The sequence below is a fragment of the Lacerta agilis genome, chromosome 1 (genome assembly GCF_009819535.1).
Source record: "Lacerta agilis isolate rLacAgi1 chromosome 1, rLacAgi1.pri, whole genome shotgun sequence".
NCBI lineage: Eukaryota > Metazoa > Chordata > Lepidosauria > Squamata > Lacertidae > Lacerta > Lacerta agilis.
In genome coordinates, this window is record NC_046312.1 from 3,403,419 (window position 1) to 3,427,425 (window position 24,007).

A 24,007-nucleotide genomic window follows, 5' to 3' on the forward strand; every position below is an offset into this window, starting at 1 on the left:
GCTTGCACGGCAGATGCTCTACTGCTGAGATACATCTCTTCCCTAGAGGGATGCACAGCCTTGCCTATTTCCTTGCAGACATGCAGAAGGAATTATCCTGCCCACATGGGCACATTCCAGCCAGGCAAGGATCCTCAGGAGGTGTGTGGAGCAGGGCTGGGGAGGGGCTGTGGCTTGTGGGGAGGGGATGTGGCCTAGGGGCCACCCGGAGGGGCATCTAGAGAGGCAAGGATGGGGTGCAATTGGTTCTTGGGTCTGTGGCTCCCCACCCTCGATTGAACGTTCTCCTGGCTTGGCTCACCTGTCTGAGCAACGTGGCCCTTTGAGCAGTGATGCTTGTGGGCTATGGGGTGCCCTGAGGTCCACATTTGGATCCTGGCCCTGGGATTCCCTGAAGAGATCCATCTACAGACCTCCCCTTTTAATCCCCAAGAGCCTGAGGTTCAAATCTCCCTTGTCCTCAGCTGGTCCTCTCTGCCCTGGTCGTGTCCCATCTGTTTTCTCACCTCCGCCGTCCCATCAGATCAGGAAGCGAGAAGCTCTAAGAGCTCTGGCTTTTCCTGAACACCCTGATGAGAAGATAAGCCTTGGCCTGGCCACCTTCTGGGGCTGGCAGAGCAACATTGCGGCAAAACGCATGTGGGGATAATGTGCACCCGAGAAGAGAGTAGGGGTTTCTTTGGGGCGGAGAACAAACAACCCAAAGGGCAGACATTGTCACTAACGTTAAAAAGGCAGCATTGAAAAGGCAGTTTTAAGTAAAGTGCGTCGCGAGCTGTGCAGAGACACGCGGATATGGCTTTGCTAAGACCCCAGCTGAGCTGCGGACCCCAAGGTGGGCGAGGTCAGGTTCTTGACAATCCTGCCGAGGTTGGCGATTTTTTCTTCCAGCAAGTAGTTCTTCTTCTCCACAGTCTTCTGCCTCTGCTCAGTCATCTCCAGGGCCTTCAGCAGCTGTGCGTTCTCCACAAAGAGGTCCTTCACCATCTCGTCGGCTTTCGTGTTCTTGGCAAGCTGGAAAACACAGGCAGCAAATGAGGGCTTGCTCCCCAAGGGTGCAAAAAAAAAAAAAGGGGGGGACACTTTTGCCAGCTCGGTGAACCTGAGCAAGATCTGTGTTCTGTCAAGCTCTACCCTGACCCTAACCCCACAACCCCAGGAGCCCATCCCAACTCAACCCGAAATAATCTGCAGGAACGCCGTTGTGTTGTGTGTTTTTTAAATGTTTGGTTGTAATTGGCTAAAAAGAAGAAAAGGGGAATTCCTCACATTTCTAGATCCAGGTTTGGGACAAATACTCTCTTGATGAGAGGTGAACAAAGTAAAGTGTGCAAAAATAATATGTTAGACTTTACAAATAGTTTACTTACAAACTCTTCAAAGGTCAGATTCATATGCTTTTCCATACAGCAGCAAGACAACACAGGCAGCAGAACTTAGTTTCAAAATTGATAAATGTTTCTAAATTACAGGTGAAACTCGAAAAATTAGAATATCATAGAAAAGTCCATTTATGTAAGCAATTGTTTTCATTAGCTACTGGAGTTTAATATATGAGATAGACTCGTGACATGCAAAGCGAGATATGTCAAGCCTTTGCTTGTTATAATTGTGATGATTATGGCGTACAGCTAATGAAAACCCCAAAGTTGAAATTGTTAATTTGGGGTTCTCACCAGCTGTACGCCATAAACATCACAATTATAACAAATAAAGGCTTGACATATCTCGCTTTGCATGTCACGAGTCTATCTCATATATTAGTTTCACCTTTTATGTTGAATTACTGAAAGAAAGGAACCTTTCCACGATATTCTAATTTTTCGAGTTTCACCTGTATTTGTATGGAAACACAAAGATGACTTGGTAAAGCCACATGGTCTGGGCTTGGAGCAATCAGCCCAGACAATTCACACGGTTTTGCTAAAATTTTCTCCCAAGGTGAGTGGGTGTGTCCTAGCAAAGCCTGGGAAGATTGCTTACTCTGTGGTCTTAACCCCTTCGTGCATTTACTAGAACTAAGCATGCTGGTTATTTGCGGCTGATATTGATCCCACATATTGGTCATTCCCTGAGCTGTTGAGGAACTATCGCTTGTTGACTGAAACAGGAGCGGGAACCTTTTGCCGGACTCCAACTCCCATCAGCCCCAGAAGCCAGCATGACCAATGGTCAGGGATGATGGGAACTTGAGTCCTTCAGCCACAGGTTAGCTGCTCCAGATCCAGGGCAAAGGCCCACCTGTTCTTTCAGCTGATTGACTTTGTCTTGGAGAAGCCTCTTCACCAGCCTCAGTTGCTGTTCAACATCCATCATGCGCTTTTCCATGGTCTTGAGCAGATGTTCCTGTCCACCCTAAAAGGGAACGTAAGAGCACTTTATGAAGACTCAGTCCTGCTAGGCTGCAGAGCAATTAACCGGCCTTTCCCCTCTTTTAAAAAATTAGTTTCTATTAAAGATTTTCTTGTGTTACAAAACAAATAAGAAGGAAAAGAACAATTTAAAACACATACCCCCAAAAAACAACACCCACCCAAATTAAAACCCCATTCCATGGGTGTAGCCAGGATTTTTTTGGGGGGGGGAGGGAACAGGCAGAACCGAGCTCTCTGCAACACAACTGGTCGTTTAATTAAGTATTTTCATTCTTTTACTTGATTAGGGGGGCAGCTGCCCCACTGCACCCGCTGGCTACGTCCATGTCCCGTTAAAACCATAATTTTATCCCAAGGGGGCTGGCCCATGCCCTCGTTCCACTCCCAGCGTGCCACCACCAAAAGGGACAACTCCCATTGGTGTCAGCCCTCCCCCAGGGCAGGCGTGCTTTATTGGAGCTGCCCCCAGCAACTGGCACATGCCCAGCTGGGGCAGCCAGTGTTCCCAATGCTGCCTGCCTGCGCAGGGTCCTGGTAGCTGGATGATGGGAGTTGTAGTACAACAACATCTAGAGTGCCACAGGTTCCCCCCCCCCCCCACCTCTGACCTGTGTTGTCCTGCATCTCGTTTGCAGCCGTGACCAGCCAAAAGATTATGGGAAACAAAAAACAGCCCTCCCCTGTGGTTCGCCCCTCCAGAATATTATCTCAGGGTAGGCTGCTCCTGTACATGAAAGCTCCTTTTAACTGTGGTGGTTCGTAGCAGTTGAAATGCCTTTCTCCCATGGATTGGCCCAGTCCCCCTTTGGAAGCCAACTGAGCTGGCGGACATAATCTCAGGAAGTGGCAGCAAATTCCGTAACTTGCTTACTGCTCTGCGTGAAAAGTATTTCTGCCTATCAATCCTACTGGATGATCCCTGGCCTTATGAGAGGAGAAAAACATCTCTATCCGCTTTCTCTACACCATGCATAATTTTATAAACCTCTATCATGCTGCTGTCATCTTTCTAAACTGAAAACCCCAAAATGTATTCACCATTCCACAAAGGGAATCTCCTGCAGGCTGCAGCCCACCGTCAATGCTCCTTCATGGGAGGTTTCTAATCAGAGTTTGGATGGCCGCTTGTCAGGGGTTCATTAGCTGTGATTCCCGCACTGCACGGGGGCTGGACTAGATGACATTTGGGGGTCAGCTTTCCAATTCTACAATTCCAAGATTTCAGTTGCTCTCTCCTGTACTTTCCCCAGAGCTACAATGTCCTTTTTGAGGTGACCAGAACCGCATGCGGTATTCCATGTGTGGTTGCACCATAAGGAACAGAAGAAGCTGCTTTATACAGAGTCAGAGCACTGCTCCATCGAGCTCAGTACTGTCTACACTGACCGGCAGCGACTCTCCAGGGTTCCAGAAATTGGAGTCACTCCCAACCCTGCCAGGGATTGAACCTGGGACTTTCTGCACGCAAAGCAGATGCTCTACCACTGAGCCACAGCACTTCCAGCAAGAAGGCGCTACAATATAGGCAGTTGCTTCGGTTGAGAGTCCTGCATTGCATGGGGTTGGACTAGATGACCCACAGGGTCCCTCCCAACTTCTATGCTTCTACAATCCCTGGTGTGGGATTTGCCTTTCACAGCTGAAGCAGGTGGGGCTGACGTTTCCATTGAGTTATCTCCCACCACGACCCCAAGATCCGTTTCCTCATAGGTCACGGATATCTGAACTTAGTCTGTCCATCTGAGCAGGGCCGGATTTAGGTTTGATGAGGCCCTAAGCTACTGAAGGTAACAGAGCTCTTTGTATGTCCAGCTGTCCTTCGTCAACAACAAATTGTCCCCGTTTTTTGTGTTGAATATGTGCTATATTGTAATTTATGGACCTAATAGGTATCTATTTTTTACCGTATTTTTATAATTTTGATTGAATAGGCCTGGAAACGATGCCTTATCAGGAATGGCTTAGGGAGCTGGGTATGTTTAGCCTGGAGAAGAGAAGGTTAAGGGGTGATATGATAGCCATGTTCAAATATATAAAAGGATGTCATATTGAGGAGGGAGAAAGGTTGTTTTCTGCTGCTCCAGAGAAGCGGACACTGGGCAATGGATTCAAACTACAAGAAAGAAGATTCCACCTAAACATTAGGAAGAACTTCCTGACAGTAAGAGCTGTTGGACAGTGGGATTTGCTGCCAAGGAGTGTGGTGGAGTCTCCTCCTTTGGAGGTCTTTAAGCGGAGGCTTGACAGCCATCTGTCAGGAATGCTTTGATGGTGTTTCCTGCTTGGCAGAGGGTTGGACTGGATGGCCCTTGGGGTCTCTTCCAACTCTAGGATTCTATGAATATTCAAATTATAACAATATTTTTTCCATAAATCTTAAATATTTTATATATCCATATTTCTCCCCTCCCCCCTCTTTGGCTTCCCCGGTATTTCATAAGCTTAGCTTGCCATTCTTCCTTTGTTGGCCAACAAAGGACCTAATAGGTATCTAAAGCCATTTGCACATAACAAAATATGTATCTTATCAAAGTAATTGTTCATCTGAAATACAATTAAGAGAGTAAAATTCATGTTAAATTGCTGTTTTAGGGGTTGTTTTTAAAAGTCTGGAACAGATTAATCTGTTGTGCATTACTTTCTTTGGGAAAGCGTGCCTTGGTTTTGGAACGCTTTGGTTTTGGAACGGACTTCCGGAACGGATTAAGTTTGAGAACCAAGGGACCACTGTAGATAGAAATGAGCAAACCAGTGATATTTGAGGGAGCAGGCTAGCAGGCGGGGCCCATGACTTACATCATAGGTGCCTACACAACACAAACACTGTTGCTGTATGTAGGTTTTATTTTATTTGTTTGTTATCTTATATTTTGGAAACGTACCTCCAGTCTTTCCCCCCATTATTTTTTTGGGGGCCCCCAAGAGAGTGGGGCCCTAACCTAGAGCTTGTTTAGCTTATACGTAAATCTGACTCTGCATGTGAGCATTGCTATCTATGTCTAGGAAGCCTGTTTTGCCCCACTGCGGATCCCTTTACACTGAGGGCAGTTCCGGGCGGTTCCTGCTTATTGTGCATTCATCCCGATAACTTTACGCTGAAGTCAGATGTTGTTGCATTTGCAATGTCGCCAAGGCCTTTCTCCCCAATCTCTGTGATTTCAGGTGAACTATTTCAGGGCCTCATTCCAATCTCTGGCTTGAAAAGTGATGAGCCACGACCGAGTGCATTCTGGCTCGCTGCTTAATGCTCTGTCACTCGGTTTACTGCACCAAACAATGAAGTAACCAAGATCTTGCTCTCTCTCTCTCCCTGGTCAAATCTGAATTAAAGATTAAAAAATAGTCCAGTAGCACCTTAGAGACCAACTAAGTTTGTTCTAGGTATGAAGAGGAGGAGGAGGAGGAGTTTGGATTTGAACCCGGTTCCCCAGATTACGAGTCTACCGCTCTTAACCACTACGCCACACTGAGCTTTCGTGTGCATGCACACTTCTTCAGATACACTGAAAAAGAAACAATAGAAAATTCTTTCCAGTAGCACCTTAGAGACCAACTAAGTTTGTTCTTGGTATGAGCTTTCGTGTGTATCTGAAGAATATCTGAAGAAGTGTGCATGCACACGAAAGCTCATACCAAGAACAAACTCAGTTGGTCTCTAAGGTGCTACTGGAAAGAATTTTCTATTCTGTTTCGACTATGGCAGACCAGCACGGCTACCCACCTGTAACTGAAAAAGAAGTCACCAGGCCCTGGTGGGAGGGTGGGATGGAGTATTTCTCAGAAGGGTCGTAGGAGATGGGTGATTGGCTCAATGGGTATGGTAAACCTGTTGACTGTTAATGGCTGCAATTAGTCCTATAGGAAAAAGCAAGGGAGATATTGGATTCTTGAGAGCCAGTGTGGTGTAGTGGTTAAGAGTGAGTGGTAGACTCGCAATCAGGTGAACCGGGTTTGTGCCTCTGCTCCTCCACATGCAGCTGCTGGGTGACCTTGGGCTAGTCACACTTCTCTGAAGTCTCTCAGCCCCACTCACCTCACAGTGTGTTTGTTGTGGGGGAGGAAGGGGAAGGAGAATGTTAGCCGCTTTGAGACTCCTTCGGGTAGTGATAAAGCAGGATATCAAATCCAAACTCTTCTATCTATCTACAGTGGTGCCCCGCTAGACGAAAATAATTCGTCCCGCGAAAATTTTCGTCTAGCGGGGTTTTCGTCTTGCGGAGCGGCAATGGGAGCCGCGCTCCGCAAAAACGAAAAAAAAAAAAGACGAAATTTTTTCGTCTTGCGAGGCAGCCCCATAGACTTTTTCGTCTAGCGGGGCAGCCTCCCGCTAGACGAATGCTTTCGTCTAGCGAGTTTTTCGTCTAGCGAAGCATTCGTCTAGCGGGGTACCACTGTATCTATCTATCTATCTATCTATCTATCTATCTATCTATCTATCTATCTGTGTAGTGGTTAAGAGTGGTAGACTCGGAATCTGGGGAACTGGGTTCGCGTCCCCGCTCCTCCACATGCAGCTGCTGGGTGACCTTGGGCTAGTCACACTTCTCTGAAGTCTCTCAGCCCCACTCACCTCACAGAGTGTTTGTTGTGGGGGAGGAAGGGAAAGGAGAATGTGAGCCGCTTTGAGACTCCTTCAGGTAGTGATAAAGCAGGATATCAAATCCAGAACTCTCTTCTTGTCTCACTACACATGCTAAAGATATTTTGGCCATCTGCATACTATCCGTTGCTTTTTCCTGGTGATTTCTGTTTCAGTGTATCTGAAGAAGTGTGCATGCACACGAAAGCTTATACCAAGAACCAGGGGCGTCTTACCCACAGAGGCTAGTGGTGCGGGGCGCCGGGGCGCCAAGTTCTGGAGGGCTCCAGGGAAGAGGCGGAGGCTGGACGCAGCGCCTTCCGGCAACAGCTCGCCTGCCTCCGCCTCCGCACCCGGAGCCTCCGTCTGCCCTGGCCACTGCAGCACGAAGCAGCCAGCTGAGCCGGGAGGTGCCGCGTCCAGCCTCTGCCTCTTCCCCGCCAGAGGAGCCACCCTCCAGCCACTGCCCGCCTCCTTCAGCCCCGCTGGCAGCGTCGTCCTCCCTAAAAAACTTCCAGGAAATTGGGGGGGGGGAGTATCGGAGGGAGCTTTGCACCACGGCGCCAGATATGCTTAAGACGGCCCTGCCTAGAACAAACTCAGTTGGTCTCTCAGGTGCTACTGGACTATTTTTTAATTTTTTATTTCGAATGCGTCAGACCAACACGGCTACCTACCTGAACCTGGTCAAATCTGACTGTGTTGCTTCAGGCTCAGCCTTTCCAATTAAAACATCAGCCTAATAGTTACAATAAGCCCTATGGCAGGGAGTGAGGAACCTCTTTCAAGTCGGGGGCCACATTCCCTTCTGAGCAATGTTCCAGGGGCCACCTGCCGGTGGTGGGCGGAGCAAGAGGTAAAAGTGGGCGGAGCAACACACATTTCTACAATAGGGGTGTGGCCTGAGGAGAGTGGGTGTGGCCTGGGGAGAATTCCAAGGGCCTGGAGGGCCAGATTGAGCCCCTGGACTGGAGGTTCCCCACACCTCCCCCCCCCATGGTTTAGTAAGAGAAGAACACACACACACATTTAAAATGTGTATTTTATTTGTCCAATTAAAATAAAAAAGTGTAGCTCTTTCCCCGTTTAAAAAGTATTGATACATCTTGTACAAAACTTTGTATAAATAACCCAAATTTTCTTCTTCAGATCCAATATATAAAAAATTTGTACCTTTTTGTTCAAAAAATAGTTACAGCATAAAATTTGAGGGCAAAAAATAACGTTTCTCTTTCCAAACTCCCCTGGATAAGCAATTTTTAAATAACATAAATAAATTAAAAAAAATTGATTCATAAGAAATTTAAGAAAAAAAAATAGACAACAATGTATGATTCTCTTTTCCCCCCCATGCACAAAAAGAAACAAAAATAGATTATGAGAAAAAATAAATAAATAAGGGGGAAGAAAACATAATACTGGAGAGGTTTTAAATTAAAATAACTTGGGTTTTTTTTTTTTGAAAAAAGGGGGGGGAAGCAATTTGATCCCTGGGTTTCTCAGCTTATGCCAGTTTGTGTGAGTAAGGAATGAGGTGCATTTAGCAGCCAAGGGAAGTCAGAGGTGACCGATCCGTCTGTACGTATCTGCGTGAACTGATCTCTGCTCCGGAAGCAAGGCCTAGGGAGAGAAGGCAGGAGGACACACTTCACACACAGCCCTTTGCAAAACAGCACAGTCGCAGTTAGTAATGCAAACAAACAGCTCCACTTAAGCCATCACAGCAAGACAGACACATCAGTGAGTGCTGGGGTGCAATAAGGAAAGAACAGCAAGCCCAACATTTACGGAAGAGCAAGCCCAGCTCCCAGGGAATTGCAAGCTTAACATGCAGGGGAATCACAAACAACATCCGGTTAAAGATCAGTCTCAGCTGTGCAGAAAGGGCGAGCAATCTTATGCCCAATTCACACGTTAGGCCAGTTTGGTCACTGGGCCTCTGCTTTGGGCTTTTGCGCTCCTGCTGTGGGCTCCAGCTCTCCCCCGACGTCCCTTCTCAAGCAAAGTCTCGCTTTTGCACGTCACAATCTGCCTGCAGAGCAGAGCTGGAAGTCCACGGAGACCATGGCTTCCAATTCTGGTTTGGAGAGCAGGACAAAGCATTGTTTGTTGATATGGGTGAACAAGGCTGGGTGGCCAGCTGTCATGGATGCGTTAGTTGAGACCCCGCAAATCAGGGGAGGGGCAACCGAAGGGACCACGAGGGTCATCTAGTCCAGGCATAGGCAAACTCCGGCCCTCCAGATGTTTGGGACTACAATTCCCATCATCCCTAGCTAACAGGATCAGTGGTCAGGGTGTGGCTGTTCATTTGTGGTTGGCTGGTCTTTGTTTTCATGTGTGAGTGGGGTGGGTGGGCGTTTGGGGTCAGGTTAGCCATATTGATTTATATGCTGTTGGTGGATTTTTCTCATTGTCTTGTTGGGGTGTGTGTGTGTGTGTGTGTGTGTGTGTGTGTGTGTGTGATAAAGGGGAGCCATACCTGGGTGAAGGAGTCTTCTTCTATTTGTCCCCGTGTCAGTTTCAGTTTATTGGTTCATTTTTCTAGTAAGGATATTTCGCATACTACTTTGTACCATTGGTCCATGCTTGCTCCTGACAGGTCTCTCCAGTGTCTGGTTATGATGTTTCTGGAGAGTAGGTGGGTTATGAGTTCTTTGTGGTGTAAGTGGGCATTCTAGTCTTGGAAGATGTTTAGTAGGGCCAGTTCTGGGGTAACTTCTATAACTTGCTTAGTTAGTTTGCATATTTCTCGTATGGTTGTTGTCCAGAATAATTGGATTTTGGGGCACTCCCACCACAAGTGGAGGCCTCTTTGAAAGCCATCCAAGTGGGTGGCCCCCATTGCCTCCTGTGGGAGGGAGTTCCACAGTCCATGCGCTGCGTGAAGAAGTGCTTTGCCCCAGTCTGCAGAAATACAAATCTTGCGGGTTGCACCTTTTTGGCAACGAAGAGCCGGCTATAGATATTGCAAGTGAACAAACAAACAAAACACTGATCACAGTAATGCGGGGGGGGGGGAGTCATGCTTTGGTGCAACAAACAGAAGGATAGCATCTACGGAGCATTTTAGGGGAGACTGGGGCGGGGTGGGGTTTGCAACTGGCATAAACAAGAGAAAAGGGTCGCCATGATGAGAAAAGGAGAAATGGAGAGGGGCCTACTGTAGGTGAAGATGCTCTCTACGCCCCAGGACCATGAAGGGGAAAGAGACAGAGTGTGTGCATGGAGAACATACCTGGGGCATGTTCGTCTCCAAGGGCCGGTTTTCGAGCTCCTCCTGCAGGCGCTGGCACCTCCTCTCCTCCTGCAGGAACTGGCGCTGGAGCTGCTGGTACTCTTCCCAGGGGACCACAGGGCAGCCTTGCTGCTGGAGGTCGCGAGGATGCTGAGACAGGCTAAGCATCGAGCTGGAGTGAAGCAGCTGCTGCTTGGCGAGAGGAAAGGGGGCAGGAGGGAGGGGGTTAAAGGATGCCTCACAAGATCGCCCAGAACCCCAATATCCCTGCTTGGTCACCAAGATCATCTGCAGGAGCGTCACTGGCTGTTCCTCTCGCTGGGTGGGAGACTCGTTTGACAACAATGAGTAACCAAGCCTTTAGTGTCACAGGCCTCTTCTTTGAAGCTCTCCTCCCCGCTTTCCCTGGAAAAAAACCTTCTTTCTAATGCTGAATCGGAACAAACAGCAATTCAAGTATTCCACAGATGGCTGTTTGCTCTGATTCAGCAGGAAAGAGTGGTTTTTGTTTGTTTGTTTGTTTGTTTGTTTTTGCAGAGAAAGCACCAGGGCAAAAAAACAAAACAAACAAACTGTTCGGACACAAAGTTTTAAAGCGCAGCCTTGTGGCTAGAAAAGGAAGCCTGGAGAATATACTTTAGAAATAGTGATTATTGATTTATTGTGAATTGATAATTTGTTGAGTAATCTCCCTTGTACATACTGGAAATGTTAAAATATCATGCATGCAGGAACTGGCAAGTGGATAGCTGATGGTTAAGGATTATAAATTAAAAACAAAACAAAAAAACTATTGCAATGTAAGGCTAATTGTAAGGAGTGGAATGTGAATTAGAAATAACTGGGAAACTATTGCAGCTACAAGAGGAAACTATGGACATATCAAAAACGGAGTGTGGGAAACCAGATTTTTGATTTTTAAAATTAAATTTGCTTTAATTTGTGGTTGATTTGTTAAAAATTGGAAAATCGATAAAATCAATTTTTTTTGGGGGGGGGGAGGAAATCTGGATTAGTCCAGCAGCTCTGCAGGGTTTTGGACCAGGTGTGTGTGTCTCTCAGTCCTATCTCTTTTTGCACCTGGTCTCCTTTTAAGCATTTCACCTTGCTGGCTGGTTCTCTTGCTTTCCCTTCTACAGGGGTGGCTCTAAGGGTTTGGCTTTTGTGCCCACGCAAAACCCTTGGAACCAAACCTGCACGTAAGACGCGATTAAGCTGCGCTTAAAAACACACGGCATTTCTCGGTCGCAGGAACATTAGAAAGCACACATCCACTGACATTCTGTGTGGAAGGCCAGAAACCCCCGGGAACTGCATTTCCCAGAGACCTCAGAAAATCCAGACATGCAAACGTCAACGTGCTCATTCCGAGAAAGGCATGCAAAAACACGACCGCGGAAGGGCAACGGCAATTGTCACAAATGGCATTTCCAAGAATGAAAGAACAGAAAATGGATTATCAGAGCCACTCTTCATTCCACCCTCCCCCCAAAACTGCTTTCGAGTTTAAGATCAAACTTAAAAGCTAAGGCTTAACCTTTTTCTTTCTGAGCCTACAAGAATCAACAATGGCAGCCAGGATCCTTCCATTTCCCCTTTTTGCCCATTAAAATGAAGAGGGGCCAGGGGCGTAGCAAGGTAAATTGGTACCCGGGGGCAAAAAGATTTTTGGCACCTCCCCCCAGAGGCGTAGAAAGGTCAGGTGGTACCCGGTGCGGAAAATTTATTGTCACCCCCCATTGATTCTCCCCCCCCTGCAAAAATGGTTTTACGTTATTTCATATTTTCTTACAAAGGGATAATAGCAAGTAATAATAATAAAAAAACTTTTATTTATATCCCGTCCTCCCCGGCCAAAGTCGGGCTCAGGGTGGCTAACATCGGATACATAACAATGGTATAAAATCAGACAATAATTAAATTACCTGCTAAAAACATCTCAGAATCAAATTAAAGTCTAATTAGATGGCTTTGCACAGGGTTAGGGTTGGGAACTGTAAGTGCTCCACCGAACTGAAATTTCAGCCTTCACGACATAGGAAAACAGCCAAGTGAACAGCTATTTTGGTGGAGGAGGGTCAAGATATTAACCGATATGCATGGAATTTCATATATAGCTATATAATCCCTAGTATAGTAAGAAAAGACCTTTGGAGCAGGCATTAAAAAAAAAGTTTTTTATGAACCGCCCAAGTAGGGCAGTAATTGTTCCTTGATAATTTGTCACACACACACCCCCCCCCATTATGGAACATGGGGCGACCCGCCCCCTAGGCCCCCACCTTGCTACGCCCCTGAGAGGGGCTCCTTCACACAAGAGGCAGGCCAGTCGCCTTTCATATTAATTCTTTAAAGAAATAAAAAGAGGAGCGGAAAAGGCATGGCTCTGAAGAGCTTTCTCTCTCACACACTCATTAATTCTCTCTCTCTCTCTCTCTCTCTCTCTCTCTCTCCATGCATGTGGGCTTATGGCAGGGGGAAACGATTTCTTCTACCTTCGCAGGCTACGTCAGGCAGAGCACTGCGCTCCTCTCTGCTAGTTCCAGCCACCGAGGTCTGGGGGGGCACAGGTTAGCCAGGAAGGGGGGGGGGGAAGCACAAAGGGGAGAGAGAGAAGGTTATGGGGCATCCGAGGTGAGAAAGAACCAAGGGAGAAGCTTGCACAGGGGTGGAAAAGACGAACCAAAGGACAAGGAATATTGTGCAGAAATCAGAAGAGCTGAGGTGTGGGAAGAGACGCAAATGGACCATCGTTTTCAGGCTCCCGGCCCACAACAGAATAGCATACAGGCCAGGAATTGGGGGTGGGGGAACCCTGCTAAACTACAACTCCCGTCGCCCACGACAGCTGGTCACGGTGGCCGATGGAGCCGGTGGGAGCTCGAGACCAACAGCAACCAAAAGTTAGACCTCCCTGACGCCGCTCAGCCCCGATGGCTGTTCTCTACACATGCAACGCTGTGCTCAGAATCCGGCTTCTTCTAAAATTCACGGCGTCTTCCTTGTTGTGCCACCTCCCCCCCCCCAGATAAAGGCAACCAGCCCCATTGCCCAGCCCAGACATGGAAGTCTATTCTGGCGGTTCCCCCACTTTGAGAAGTGAAGCCACAGAGAAGCAGGCAGAGGGCCTTCTCGGTGGTGGCGCCCTCCCTGTGGAATGCCCTCCCCTCAGATGTCAAGGAAATAAACATCTATCTGGCTTCTTTTAGAAGACAGCTGAAGGCAGCTCTGTACAGGGAGGTTTTTAATGTCTGATTTTTTTTGTGTTTTACTAGGACAACCTAGTAAAACCTAGGCCGAATGGTCTTCTGAGCCACGTTTTTCATTTTTTCCCCATTGACTTCACAGTCAGTCCACTGATCCTCGGTTTTCAAACTTTTCTGGAATGGAACTTTTCGAATGGTCCTCCGGAATGGATTAAGTTCAAAAACTGAGGTTCCACTGTACAGTGGTGCCTCGCAAGACGAAATTAATTCGTTCTACGAGTTGTTTTGTATTGCGAAAAATTCGTCTTGCGAAGCACGACCATAGGAATGCATAGGAATGCATAGGAATTTAATTCCCATAGGAATGCATTGAAATTTTCGTCTTGCGAAGCATGACCATAGAAAAATTCGTCTTGCGAGTCACCCTTTCATTAGCGAATGCCTTTCGTCTAGCGAGTTTTTCGTTGTGCAAGGCATTCGTCTTGCGAGGTACCACTGTACTGCCTTTCTACACGAAAGTCCCATGTAGATATTTATCTTTAAAAAATTTTTTTATACATTTCACTAATTTTACAATCATTTTAACTTTTCAAAACTTTACTTCCTTTCCCCTCTTTCTGCGGTTCCTTAAATTTGTTTTGAATATCTTCTGCGTATCCAAATTAACTTAATTTGCTCATTTATTCATCCATCTACTTTAAATATATACTCTTATAAAACTGCAGGTTATTACAACAATCATAAATGTAGATATTTATCATCCCTGGTAGCTGTTGACAGATGTGTCCTCCCTGGTTCTGTCTATGTGAAGCTGGTGTGTTAATTCCACTTTGGAAAACTCAGCCAAAGGCTTCTTCTTTAGATGTACCGGTATGTATTCTGTTGTGGAGTTCCCCTTAGATCTGCAAGCTCAAATAAATAAATCCCTTGGCCTAAATCCTCAAGCAAAGTTCATTTCTTTCCTGCAGAGCAACATCAGAAATGCACCGTCTACTGAAACAGACCTCCATCACCTGTTCGTCCCGTTTGACCTGCTTCTTCCGTAGGCCTTCGTTTTCTAGATTGACGGCTTCCAGCTCGTGCTCGAGGGAGTTCATCTGGCTGATCTGTCAGGGGATTTAAGGCTCGTTTTAAGAAAGATGAGGACAGAGCGGGATTATTTTATTATTCCTCCTATTGATCCACAGAACTGTGAAAAGCAAATCTGAATCTGCTGGGAAGCACCCTTGGTCGAACATTTTTTTTTATCTCATAATCACTCAGATTCAGATTTGCTTTTCACAGTTCTGTGGATCAATAGGAGGAATGTCAATACCAGATGGGACTATGTAAAACGACTAAGACAAAAGGAATCACGGTTTATTTTCTTGTTTAAGACTCTTCACCCAGGAGGGTTGAACTCGGAATTAGATCTGAATTGCTTTATTTGATCTTACTATCATGTTTGTTTAATTGTGAGGATTATTTGTGAGGTTCTGTTGCTTTAACTGTCTCATTGCTCCATAATTTACTAGAGAACCACCTGTGGTTGAGTTTGTGTATATCAGGCTATTTATTTCCTATACGGGTACAACCACTGCTCCAGAGAAGATGTATGTACATTAAGGTATGATAATTCTTATTTCTCTTAAAATTATTTTGGACTATTTGGACTCTTGTTTATGCTGGTCACTGTCCTTCATACGATTAGTCATATATATATTTTGTTAGTCTTTATAGCTATATAACTGAAGAAGACCACGTCGAAACAGTGTATTTATCCGGAACGCTGTCTCACCGGATGTATTCAGTTACTCAGATTGTACAAAACAAAACAAAATAAAAAATTCCTTCCAGTAGCACCTTAGAGACCAACCAAGTTTGTTCTGGGTATGAGCTTTCATGTGCATGCACACTTCTTCAGATATTCTTCAGATACACACGAAAGCTCATACCAAGAACAAACTTTTTTGGTCTCTAAGGTGCTACTGGAAGGAATTTTTTATTTTGTTTTGTTTTGACTATGGCAGACCAACACGGCTACCTACCTGTAATCAGATTGTACAGCTATTACTACCATGCTGCAAATTATAAAGCTATAATTGTTTCCCATTATTCATCGGTCTACGTGTTGCCTCTTTCATACTGCAGGAGGATTTTCGCCTGCATGCAGACAGCTCCCAATAAGAGCCAACATGTGCTCTCGCGGAGAGGTTCTTGGAGCAAACTGGTTGCTCCACTGTGGATCCTGTGCATGGATCTGATGGAGGGAGGGCTGAGGCATTCCTTACGTGAAGTAAGATACGAAGCCAAAGAACGTCCCGCCCCAAAAGATGGCAACAGAGACAGGGGCTGAGAACATAAGAACACACACACAAAAAAAGAGCTTGACTGCTGGATCAGGCCAATGGCCCATCTAGTCCAGCATCCTGTTCTCCCAGGGGCTGAGCAGACGCCTGTGGGAAACCAGTAAGCTGGATCCAAGCACAAGAGCCCTCTCTCCTCCTCTAGTTTCCAGAAACTGATATTCAGAAGCATTGCTACAAGCTACAGGGAACCAGGCAGAGGGCCTTCTCGGTAGTGGCACCTGCTCTGTGGAATGCCCTCCCATCAGAGGTCAAGGAGATAAACAACTACCTGACATTCAGAAAATACCGGAAGGCAGCTCGGCTTAGGGGAGTTTTTAATCTGTGATATTTTAATGTATTTTAATATTTGTTGGAAGCCGCCCAGAGTGGCTGGGGAGACCCAGACAGATGGGCGGGGTATAAATAATTATTATTTATTATTTATTATTTATTATTTATTATTTATTATTATTTATTATTATTATTATTATTATTATTATTATTATTATTATTATTATTATTATTATTATTACTGCCTCCAACTGTGGAGACAGAGCATAGTCACAATGGCTAGTAGCCATCGACAGCCGTATCCTCCATGAATTTGCTGAACTCTAGGAAGTTCACAAGAAGAGTGTTAAGACAAGAGTCTTATCCCTCAACTTCTATAGAGCAACTGATATTCAGAGTTATCCTGCCTTTGACCATGCAGGGCGGGTATTCAGAAATGCTTCTTTCGAGTAGACCCCTTGAAATGAAGGAACATCACTAAATTTCATCCATTCATTCCGAAAGATCTACTAAGAACTGCAGAACATCCAGGTGGTATTCAGCTACCTAACTTCACGGGTCAACGGCCTTATCCCAGGCGAATCTACCTACAAATCTGTAAACAGCAAGTAGTTGCCTGTGGCGAGCAAGGACCGGCCCCAGGTGACCAACCCAGAAAACTACAGGAAACTGGAAGAGAGATGCATAGGTTTTTGAAGGGTGTGTGTGTGTGCTTGAGTGCTTATTTTCTTTCAAGTCACCCAAGGTGGCCCAAATGCCACAGGCCTGTGTCCACATAAGCAGCAAAGTAAAAACTTGTTTTAGTGTGCACAGATTTTGAAAACAACAAGAAGATAATGCATTTGAAGACCAGACTAACTGAGTGTTCCTTGGGCAAAATGTAAGGGTTTATTTGCCACCCCAGAACTTTTTGTATGCTGAAAGCTCCTCAGATGGGCAGGGTATTAATAATAATAATAATAATAATAATAATAATAATAATAATAATAATTAGAACTGCCTGGAACTGACCTTCCGGTTGGCTGAGGCCAGCTCCTTCTGCAGTCTCTCGCACTCCCTCTTCAGGCTGAGTTTCTCCTGCTCAATGGCGTTCACGATACCCGAATGGCTTTGGTGTTTTAAGTGCTTCTGGGTCAGGATGGTGGATTCCAGCTGACGGATCTGACAAGAGAAGAGGCCAAATCACATTTTTGTTTATAAGGAAGAAGAAGAAGAAGAGTTTGGATTTGATATCCCGCTTTATCACTACCCGAAGGAGTCTCAAAGCAGCTAACATTCTCCTTTCCCTCCCTCCCCAACAACAAACACTCTGTGAGGTGAGTGGGACTGAGAGACTTCAGAGAAGTGTGACTAGCCCAAGGTCACCCAGCAGCTGCATGCGGAGGAGCGGAGACGTGAACCCGGTTCACCAGATTACAAGTCTACTGCTCTTAACCACTACACCATACTGGCTCTCGATGTTGGGAGAAGCGAGCGCGTGTGTTTGGGGGGACACACACAAACCCACCAGGAAAGCATTGTGGGCCGGCCTGTTGGCCAACCTTCAGGAGCTGACTTTATGGGGAGTGTCCACACGCATAGTACAATAGCATCTTAAAGCTCATACCAAGAACAAACTTAGCTGGTCTCTAAGGTGCTACTGGAAGGAATTTATTTTTTATTTTTTATTTTGTTTTGACAATTTCAACCGTACAAGGTTGAAGGCCAACTGGTTGCAATTCCACAAGTCAAATGCAAGCAAGGAAGGAGAGCTTAAAGGCTCTTTTTGCACCGGGTTTCCCCAGCATGTTGCTCCACTCAAGGTTTTGCCTCTGGCCCTGTCCACCTGTGACATGCGGCCCCCCAGAAAGTTTCCCACAAGATCTGAGAGCTGGCTCAATATGGACAGATTTCCCTCTCGGCTGCCATCCCCGTCTGCCAGCTGAGCCCACAGACAGAAGGGTTTCAGCTGATTTGACTATTTGACTATTTAATTTCTATGCCACTTAATAAATAAAAAAATATCTCCAGGCAGTGTACAGGAAACTGAAGCTACAAGAGGCAACTCAAACAAAATACTACGAAAATACACAGTTACATATAAGCATGATACATTAAGACACAGTTACTAATGTAGGTAACTCAATATCAGTTCGTATTCCTCGTTTCACAAGCCTCCGGGTTCTCATCCAGGGTCCCAAAAAGCGTGAAATATCCTGTTTCCAGGATCTCTTTTTATTGTGATACTTTTGTGGATGAGCTGAGAGGGTTCAGCTCATCCACAAAAGTATCACAACGAGAAGAGATCCTGGAAACAGGATATTTCACGCTTTTTGTGGGCAGTTCGAAGTGGATGGTGGGAGCCCACAGCTGTGTCCCATTCAGCTGCAATCTCCACAAACGTCATTAACTATGAACCCCCAAATCTGGGATCACCTCCAGACTGGTTGCCAAAGTTTTGCAATTGTTTTGCAGTGAAAGCCCCGCGTTTTGCAGCACCCCACAGAGTAATTGATACATCTAACGGGGGGAGGTTAACTAAGAACCCCAATCTGATGTATCAGTGATTCCGAATCGCGGGGTTTTCGCTGCAAAAAAGCTGCAAAATGACAGCAAAGATTTGGCACCAGTTTCAAGGGGATCCCAGATTTTGGGGTTCGTAGTTAACAAAGCTCTCTCCACACCCAGTTCCAAGTGCAGCAGGTTTGTTGAGTTTCCCAGGGGGTTCAAGGGATGGGAAGAGAGCCCCCCTCCATTCACAGCTCTTTCTTCACCCTCTGTCCTCTCCTCCTCCAGCTGCAGCCCAAACTCAGCAGCACCAAGGCCTGATAAAACCCTTCCTGCTAGGTGGTCCAGCAGTTTGAGAGTCAGGTAACACAGACACACACTCTATTTGTCTCTCTCTATGCTTTGTGTCTCCAATCTGGTACCAGACCTAGAGCCTATCTGGGCCTACACACCTCCAGCCTCCAGCAGCCCTCACCCTGTTTACTTATGTGGGGTCTGGCGTCCAGCCTGTTTGATTTCTTAATGTACAAAAACATGTGCGTTGTCTCTTTTTTTCAAGTTGCGTTTTCTACAATTCAGTTTCATTTGTTGCGAGACATTAGTGTTACATACAATGTTAGGTTAGGAAGAAAAGAAGGTGAGAGAGGGGGAAAGGTGAGTGGGGTGGGGTGGGGTTTCTAGTCTTCTACTTAGTGTATGTGTGGGGTTTTGTGTCAGTGTTACTTGTATGGGTTCTCTTACCATTTGCTTGTTGTGTTTCCTGGTGGTGAGAGGTTGGGGGTGGCTCAGGATGTGGTTGGTTGTCTTTGGGTGGCTGTAGTGAGATTTGGTGTGTGTGTGTGTGTGTGTGTATTTTTGAATCAAAACAAAATAAATTAAAAAATTCTTTCCAGTAGCACCTTAGAGACCGACCAAGTTTGTTCTTAGTATGAGCTTTCGTGTGCATGCACATTTCTTCAGATATGTATCTGAAGAAGTGTGCATGCACACAAAAGCTCATACCATATTTTGTTTTGACTATGGCAGACCAACACGGCTACCTACCTGTAACTGGAACTATTTTTGAATCAGTTACAGGTAGGTAGCCATGTTGGTCTGCCATAGTCAAAACAAAATAAAAAAATAAAAAAAATGCTTCCAGTAGCACCTTAGAGACCAACTAAGTTTGTTCTTGATATGAGCTTTCGTGTGCATGCACAATCTGAAGAAGTGTGCATGCACACGAAAGCTCATACCAAGAACAAGCTTATTTTGAATTAGGTTAGCCATATTAGTTTGTATGATGTCGGTAGGTTCATATTGTTGTCTTGTTGGGCTGTGTATGTGATAAAGGGGAGCCATAACGAAGTGAAGGCGTCTTCTTCTATTTGTCCCCGTGTCAGTTTCAGTTTATGGGTTAATTTTTCTAGTAAGGCTGTTTCCCATACTATTTGATACCATTGGTCCATGCTTACTCCTGACAGGTCTCTCCACAGTCTGGCTATGATGTTTCTGACTGCTGAGATTAGGTGGGTTATGAGTTCTTTATAAGGTAAAAAGTAAAGGAAACCCTGGACGGTTAAGTCCAGTCAAAGGCGACTATGGGGTTGCAGCGCTCATCTTGCTTTCAGGCCGAGAGAGCCGGCGTTGCTCCAGACAGCTTTGCTTTCCGGGTCATGTGGCCAGCATGACTAAACAGCTACTGGCGCACGGAGGAATCCTAGAGTTGGAAGAGACCCCAAGGGCCATCCAGTCCAACCCCCTGCCAAGTAGGAAACACCATCAAAGCATTCCTGACAGATGGCTGTCAAGCCTCCGCTTAAAGACCTCTAAAGTTGGAGACTCCACCACACTCCTTGGCAGCAAATTCCACTGATGAGTGCCAGAGCGCACTGAAACGCCGTTTACCTTCCTGCCACAGTGGTACCTATTTATCTACTTGCACTGGTGTGCTTTCAAACTGCTAGGTTGGCAGGAGCTGGGACAGAGCAACGGGAGCTCACCCCATCGCAGGGATTCGAACCGCCGACCTTCTGATCGGCAAGCCCAAGAGGCTCAGTGGTTTAGACCACAGTGCCACCTGCATCCCTTCAATGAGCTCTTTGTAGTGTGAGTGGGCACTGTTATCTTGGAAGATGTTCAGTAGGGCCAGTTCTGGGATGACTTCTAACACTTGCTTAGTTATTTTGCATATTTCTTGTGAGCATATTTCTTGTGATTTGATATTTACAAGCTAAATACGAGGACAGACGGGCATGACATGCACAACTGGAAGGAATTCCCCGTTTACCTTCTCTCTGGAATGAGCGAGATCTGAGTTGGCGTTCTGGAGCTCTTGCTGGAGCCGCTCGTTGTCCTGCCTCAAGAGCTGCTGGTCCTGCTTGGCCAGGAGACCCAGTTCGTCCCAGCACAGCTGCTTCTGCTGGTTCTGCAGCCCCACCGAATGCACGGCTGCTTCGAGGGCCCGATTCTGATGGCAAAGAGCACATACAGCACAAGGTCACAGCACCTGCGGCACACGGCTAGGGAGAGATGGGCTGGCAGGGCCCGGGTTCCGCACCGCCTCATTCTTATAGCCAGGGACAAGTCTTCTTCATGCACTGCACAGTTAAAACTGTGGAACTCCCTGCCACAGGAGGCAGCAATGGCCACCAACTCGGATGGCTTTAAAAGAGGATTGGACAAATTCATGGAGGAGGAGGAGGAGGAGGAGAGGGCTATATCAATGCCTGCCTACTAGCCACGAGGACTATGCTCTCTCTCTCTCTCTCTGCAGCTAGAGACAGCAAATCCTGCTTGTGGGTTCTCACAATGGCCAACCAGATGCCTCTTCTGGAAAATAATAATAATAATAATAATAATAATAATAATAATAATAATAATAATAATTTATTTGTACCCCGCCCATCTGGCTGGGTCTCCCCAGCCACTCTGGGCAGCTTCCAACCAATATTAAAATACATTAAAATATCACAGATTAAAAACTTCCCTAAACAGGGCTGTCTTCAGACATTTTCTAAATGTTAGGTCAACAGCCAGACAGACTTCTCCTCCGTGAATTTCTCTAATCCTCTTTTAAATAGTTTCACCCCTGTACCCTTGTGGACACGATTTTAGTAATTGAGAGGTGGGGGTTCGTGGTAGGGTCCCTGACACCCACAACTCCTATTAAGTCCCAACTGGACAGAATCAAATTTGCTGGTAAATTCTAGCTCAGCCATTTTGAAGTGTTCTTGTTGTTGTGTAGGCCGGCAGGAACACTCTGCAGAGACTTCAGAGGCGAGAAGCCAACACCACAAAACACACACCTTGTCTTGCGACGCTGCCTTCTGAGTTTTCAGACTCTGATTCTGGTGCTCCAGAGACGACTTCTCCTGCTTCAGGGAAGCGACGAGATCCTCCAGGAAGGCCACTTTGGCTACCTGCAATGTGAAGAGAGCACATAGGAAGCATAAAGAGCTGCCTTGCGCTGAGCCGGGCCACTGGCCCACCTAGTCATCTCTACACTGACTGGCAGAAGCCTTCCAGAGTTTCCGCTGCAACGACCCTGTCGGGTAGGTTAGGCTGAGAGTGAGCAGCTGGTCTGAGGTCACACCCAGAGAGATTTGTGGGGATTTGAACCCTGGTCTTCCAGGCCCCAACCCAGCACTCTAACCACTACACGACACTGCCTCTTGATGTAGTATTGCTGTAAACTCTCACCTTCTGCGCACATCTGTTCAGCTCTTCGCGGAGGGCTTCCTTCTCTTTCAAAAGCTTCTCGTTTTCCACAATTACGCCGGAAATCTCATTCTGGAGGTCAGAGAGGTCCGGGCACCTGGGAATCTGTGGAAGGCAGATATGTTTCAACCTGGGGACACCTGGTTCTCCTCTGTGCCCTCCCCAGGCTGTGCTGCCATGGCAGACCACGAGGATGGTCAGCAAGGGAATCTATACATTTTTTAAAATACTTGTAAATATTCCTAACGCACAGGGGTGGTTCGTACACTCATGGGCACCCCTTGGTTGATTTGCGTCAGTTAGATTTATAGTATTGCCCTCAGAGCCAGGCAAATATGTCAGTTTTGGTGTCTCTCTGTTTCTCATTTTTCCAAGCTTCAAATTTAGTCCTCCACAATTCAGCATCAGATTGCGTTAAAAAGAAATCTCATGAAAACCCAACAACATTTTAGTGTGAATTTCCAAATACACACATTTTGGCAAGACAATTTCCCCTAATCACAACACATTTTTTGCACGTTGCGTTCACTCGTTTTTGTTGTTCAGTCGTTCAGTCGTGTCCGACTCTTCGTGACCCCATGGACCAGAGCACGCCAGGCACGCCTATCCTTCACTGCCTCCCGCAGTTTGGCCAAACTCATGTTAGTAGCTTTGAGAACACTGTCCAACCATCTTGTCCTCTGTCGTCCCTTTCTCCTTGTGCCCTCAATCTTTCCCAACATCAGGGTCTTTTCCAAGGAGTCTTCTCTTCTCATGAGGTGGCCAAAGTACTGGAGCCTCAACTTCAGGATCTGTCCTTCTAGTGAGCACTCAGGGCCGATTTCCTTGAGAATGGATAGGTTTGATCTTCTTGCAGTCCATGGGACTCTCAAGAGTCTCCTCCAGCACCATAATTCAAAAGCATCAATTCTTCGGCGATCAGCCTTCTTTATGGTCCAGCTCTCACTTCCGTACATTACTACTGGAAAAACCATAGCTTTAACTATACGGACCTTTGTCGGCAAGGTGATGTCTTTGCTTTTTAAGATGCTGTCTAGGTTTGTCATTGCTTTTCTCCCAAGAAGCAGGCGTCTTCTAATTTCGTGACTGCTGTCACCATCTGCAGTGATCATGGAACCCAAGAAAGTGAAATCTCTCACTGCCTCCATTTCTTCCCCTTCTATTTGCCAGGAGGTGATGGGACCAGTGGCCATGATCTTAGTTTTTTTTGATGTTGAGCTTCAGACCATATTTTGCGCTTTCCTCTTTCACCCTCATTAAAAGGTTCTTCAATTCCTCCTCACTTTCTGCCATCAAGGTTGTATCATCAGCATATCTGAGGTTGTTGATATTTTTTTCGGCAATCTTAATTCCGGTTTGGGATTCATCCAGCCCAGCCTTTCGCATGATGAATTCTGCATATAAGTTAAATAAGCAGGGGGACAATATACAGCCTTGTCGTACTCCTTTCCTAATTTTGAACCAATCAGTTATTCCATATCCAGTTCTAACTGTAGCTTCTTGAGGTGATCAGGCACTCCCATTTCTTTAAGAACTTGCCATAGCGTTCACTCGTATATGCGATCTTATGCCCGCATCACCCTGGAATATCCATTTTTGTACACATTACTCGGCAGCACTGCAAAATTTGGAAAAGTGCAAATTTTGAAAGATGGATGTGTTTCGGTCTGTCTGCTTCAAAAAGTGCAAATTAGGTACACTCAGACTTGATCTTTGGTCACTGTCCCACTGTACAACAGAAAAAAAAACTAGGGTTCCTGTTGGACACTTTGCTTTATATTTCTCGGTCTTGGCTTTTATTCAAT

At 46.1% G+C, this 24,007-nt stretch overlaps 1 protein-coding gene and 1 non-coding gene across 6 annotated transcripts in view; both read right to left on the reverse strand.

Annotated features, from left to right (window-relative positions):
• NIN (ninein) overlaps positions 1–24,007 on the reverse strand; it is a 115,275-nt gene continuing 91,268 nt past the window's right edge. Inside the window, exons 22-29 of one of the 5 annotated variants that reach the window (XM_033161352.1) lie at positions 22,185–22,307; positions 21,791–21,904; positions 20,773–20,952; positions 17,028–17,177; positions 14,403–14,504; positions 10,193–10,384; positions 2,242–2,355; positions 1–1,014 (exon numbers count right to left, since the gene is read on the reverse strand). In XM_033161352.1, coding sequence (XP_033017243.1) covers positions 805–1,014; positions 2,242–2,355; positions 10,193–10,384; positions 14,403–14,504; positions 17,028–17,177; positions 20,773–20,952; positions 21,791–21,904; positions 22,185–22,307 — 1,185 coding nt within the window. In that variant the 3' untranslated portion in view covers positions 1–804. Of the gene's footprint in view, positions 1,015–2,241; positions 2,356–8,411; positions 8,575–10,192; positions 10,385–14,402; positions 14,505–17,027; positions 17,178–20,772; positions 20,953–21,790; positions 21,905–22,184; positions 22,308–24,007 lie in introns of those variants that run through there. The other 4 variants (XM_033161506.1, XM_033161413.1, XM_033161680.1 and 1 more) reach the window with 4 other exon arrangements.
• TRNAA-UGC lies at positions 3,803–3,874 on the reverse strand. Its single transcript has one exon. It is a non-coding gene; the product is annotated as a tRNA-Ala (tRNA).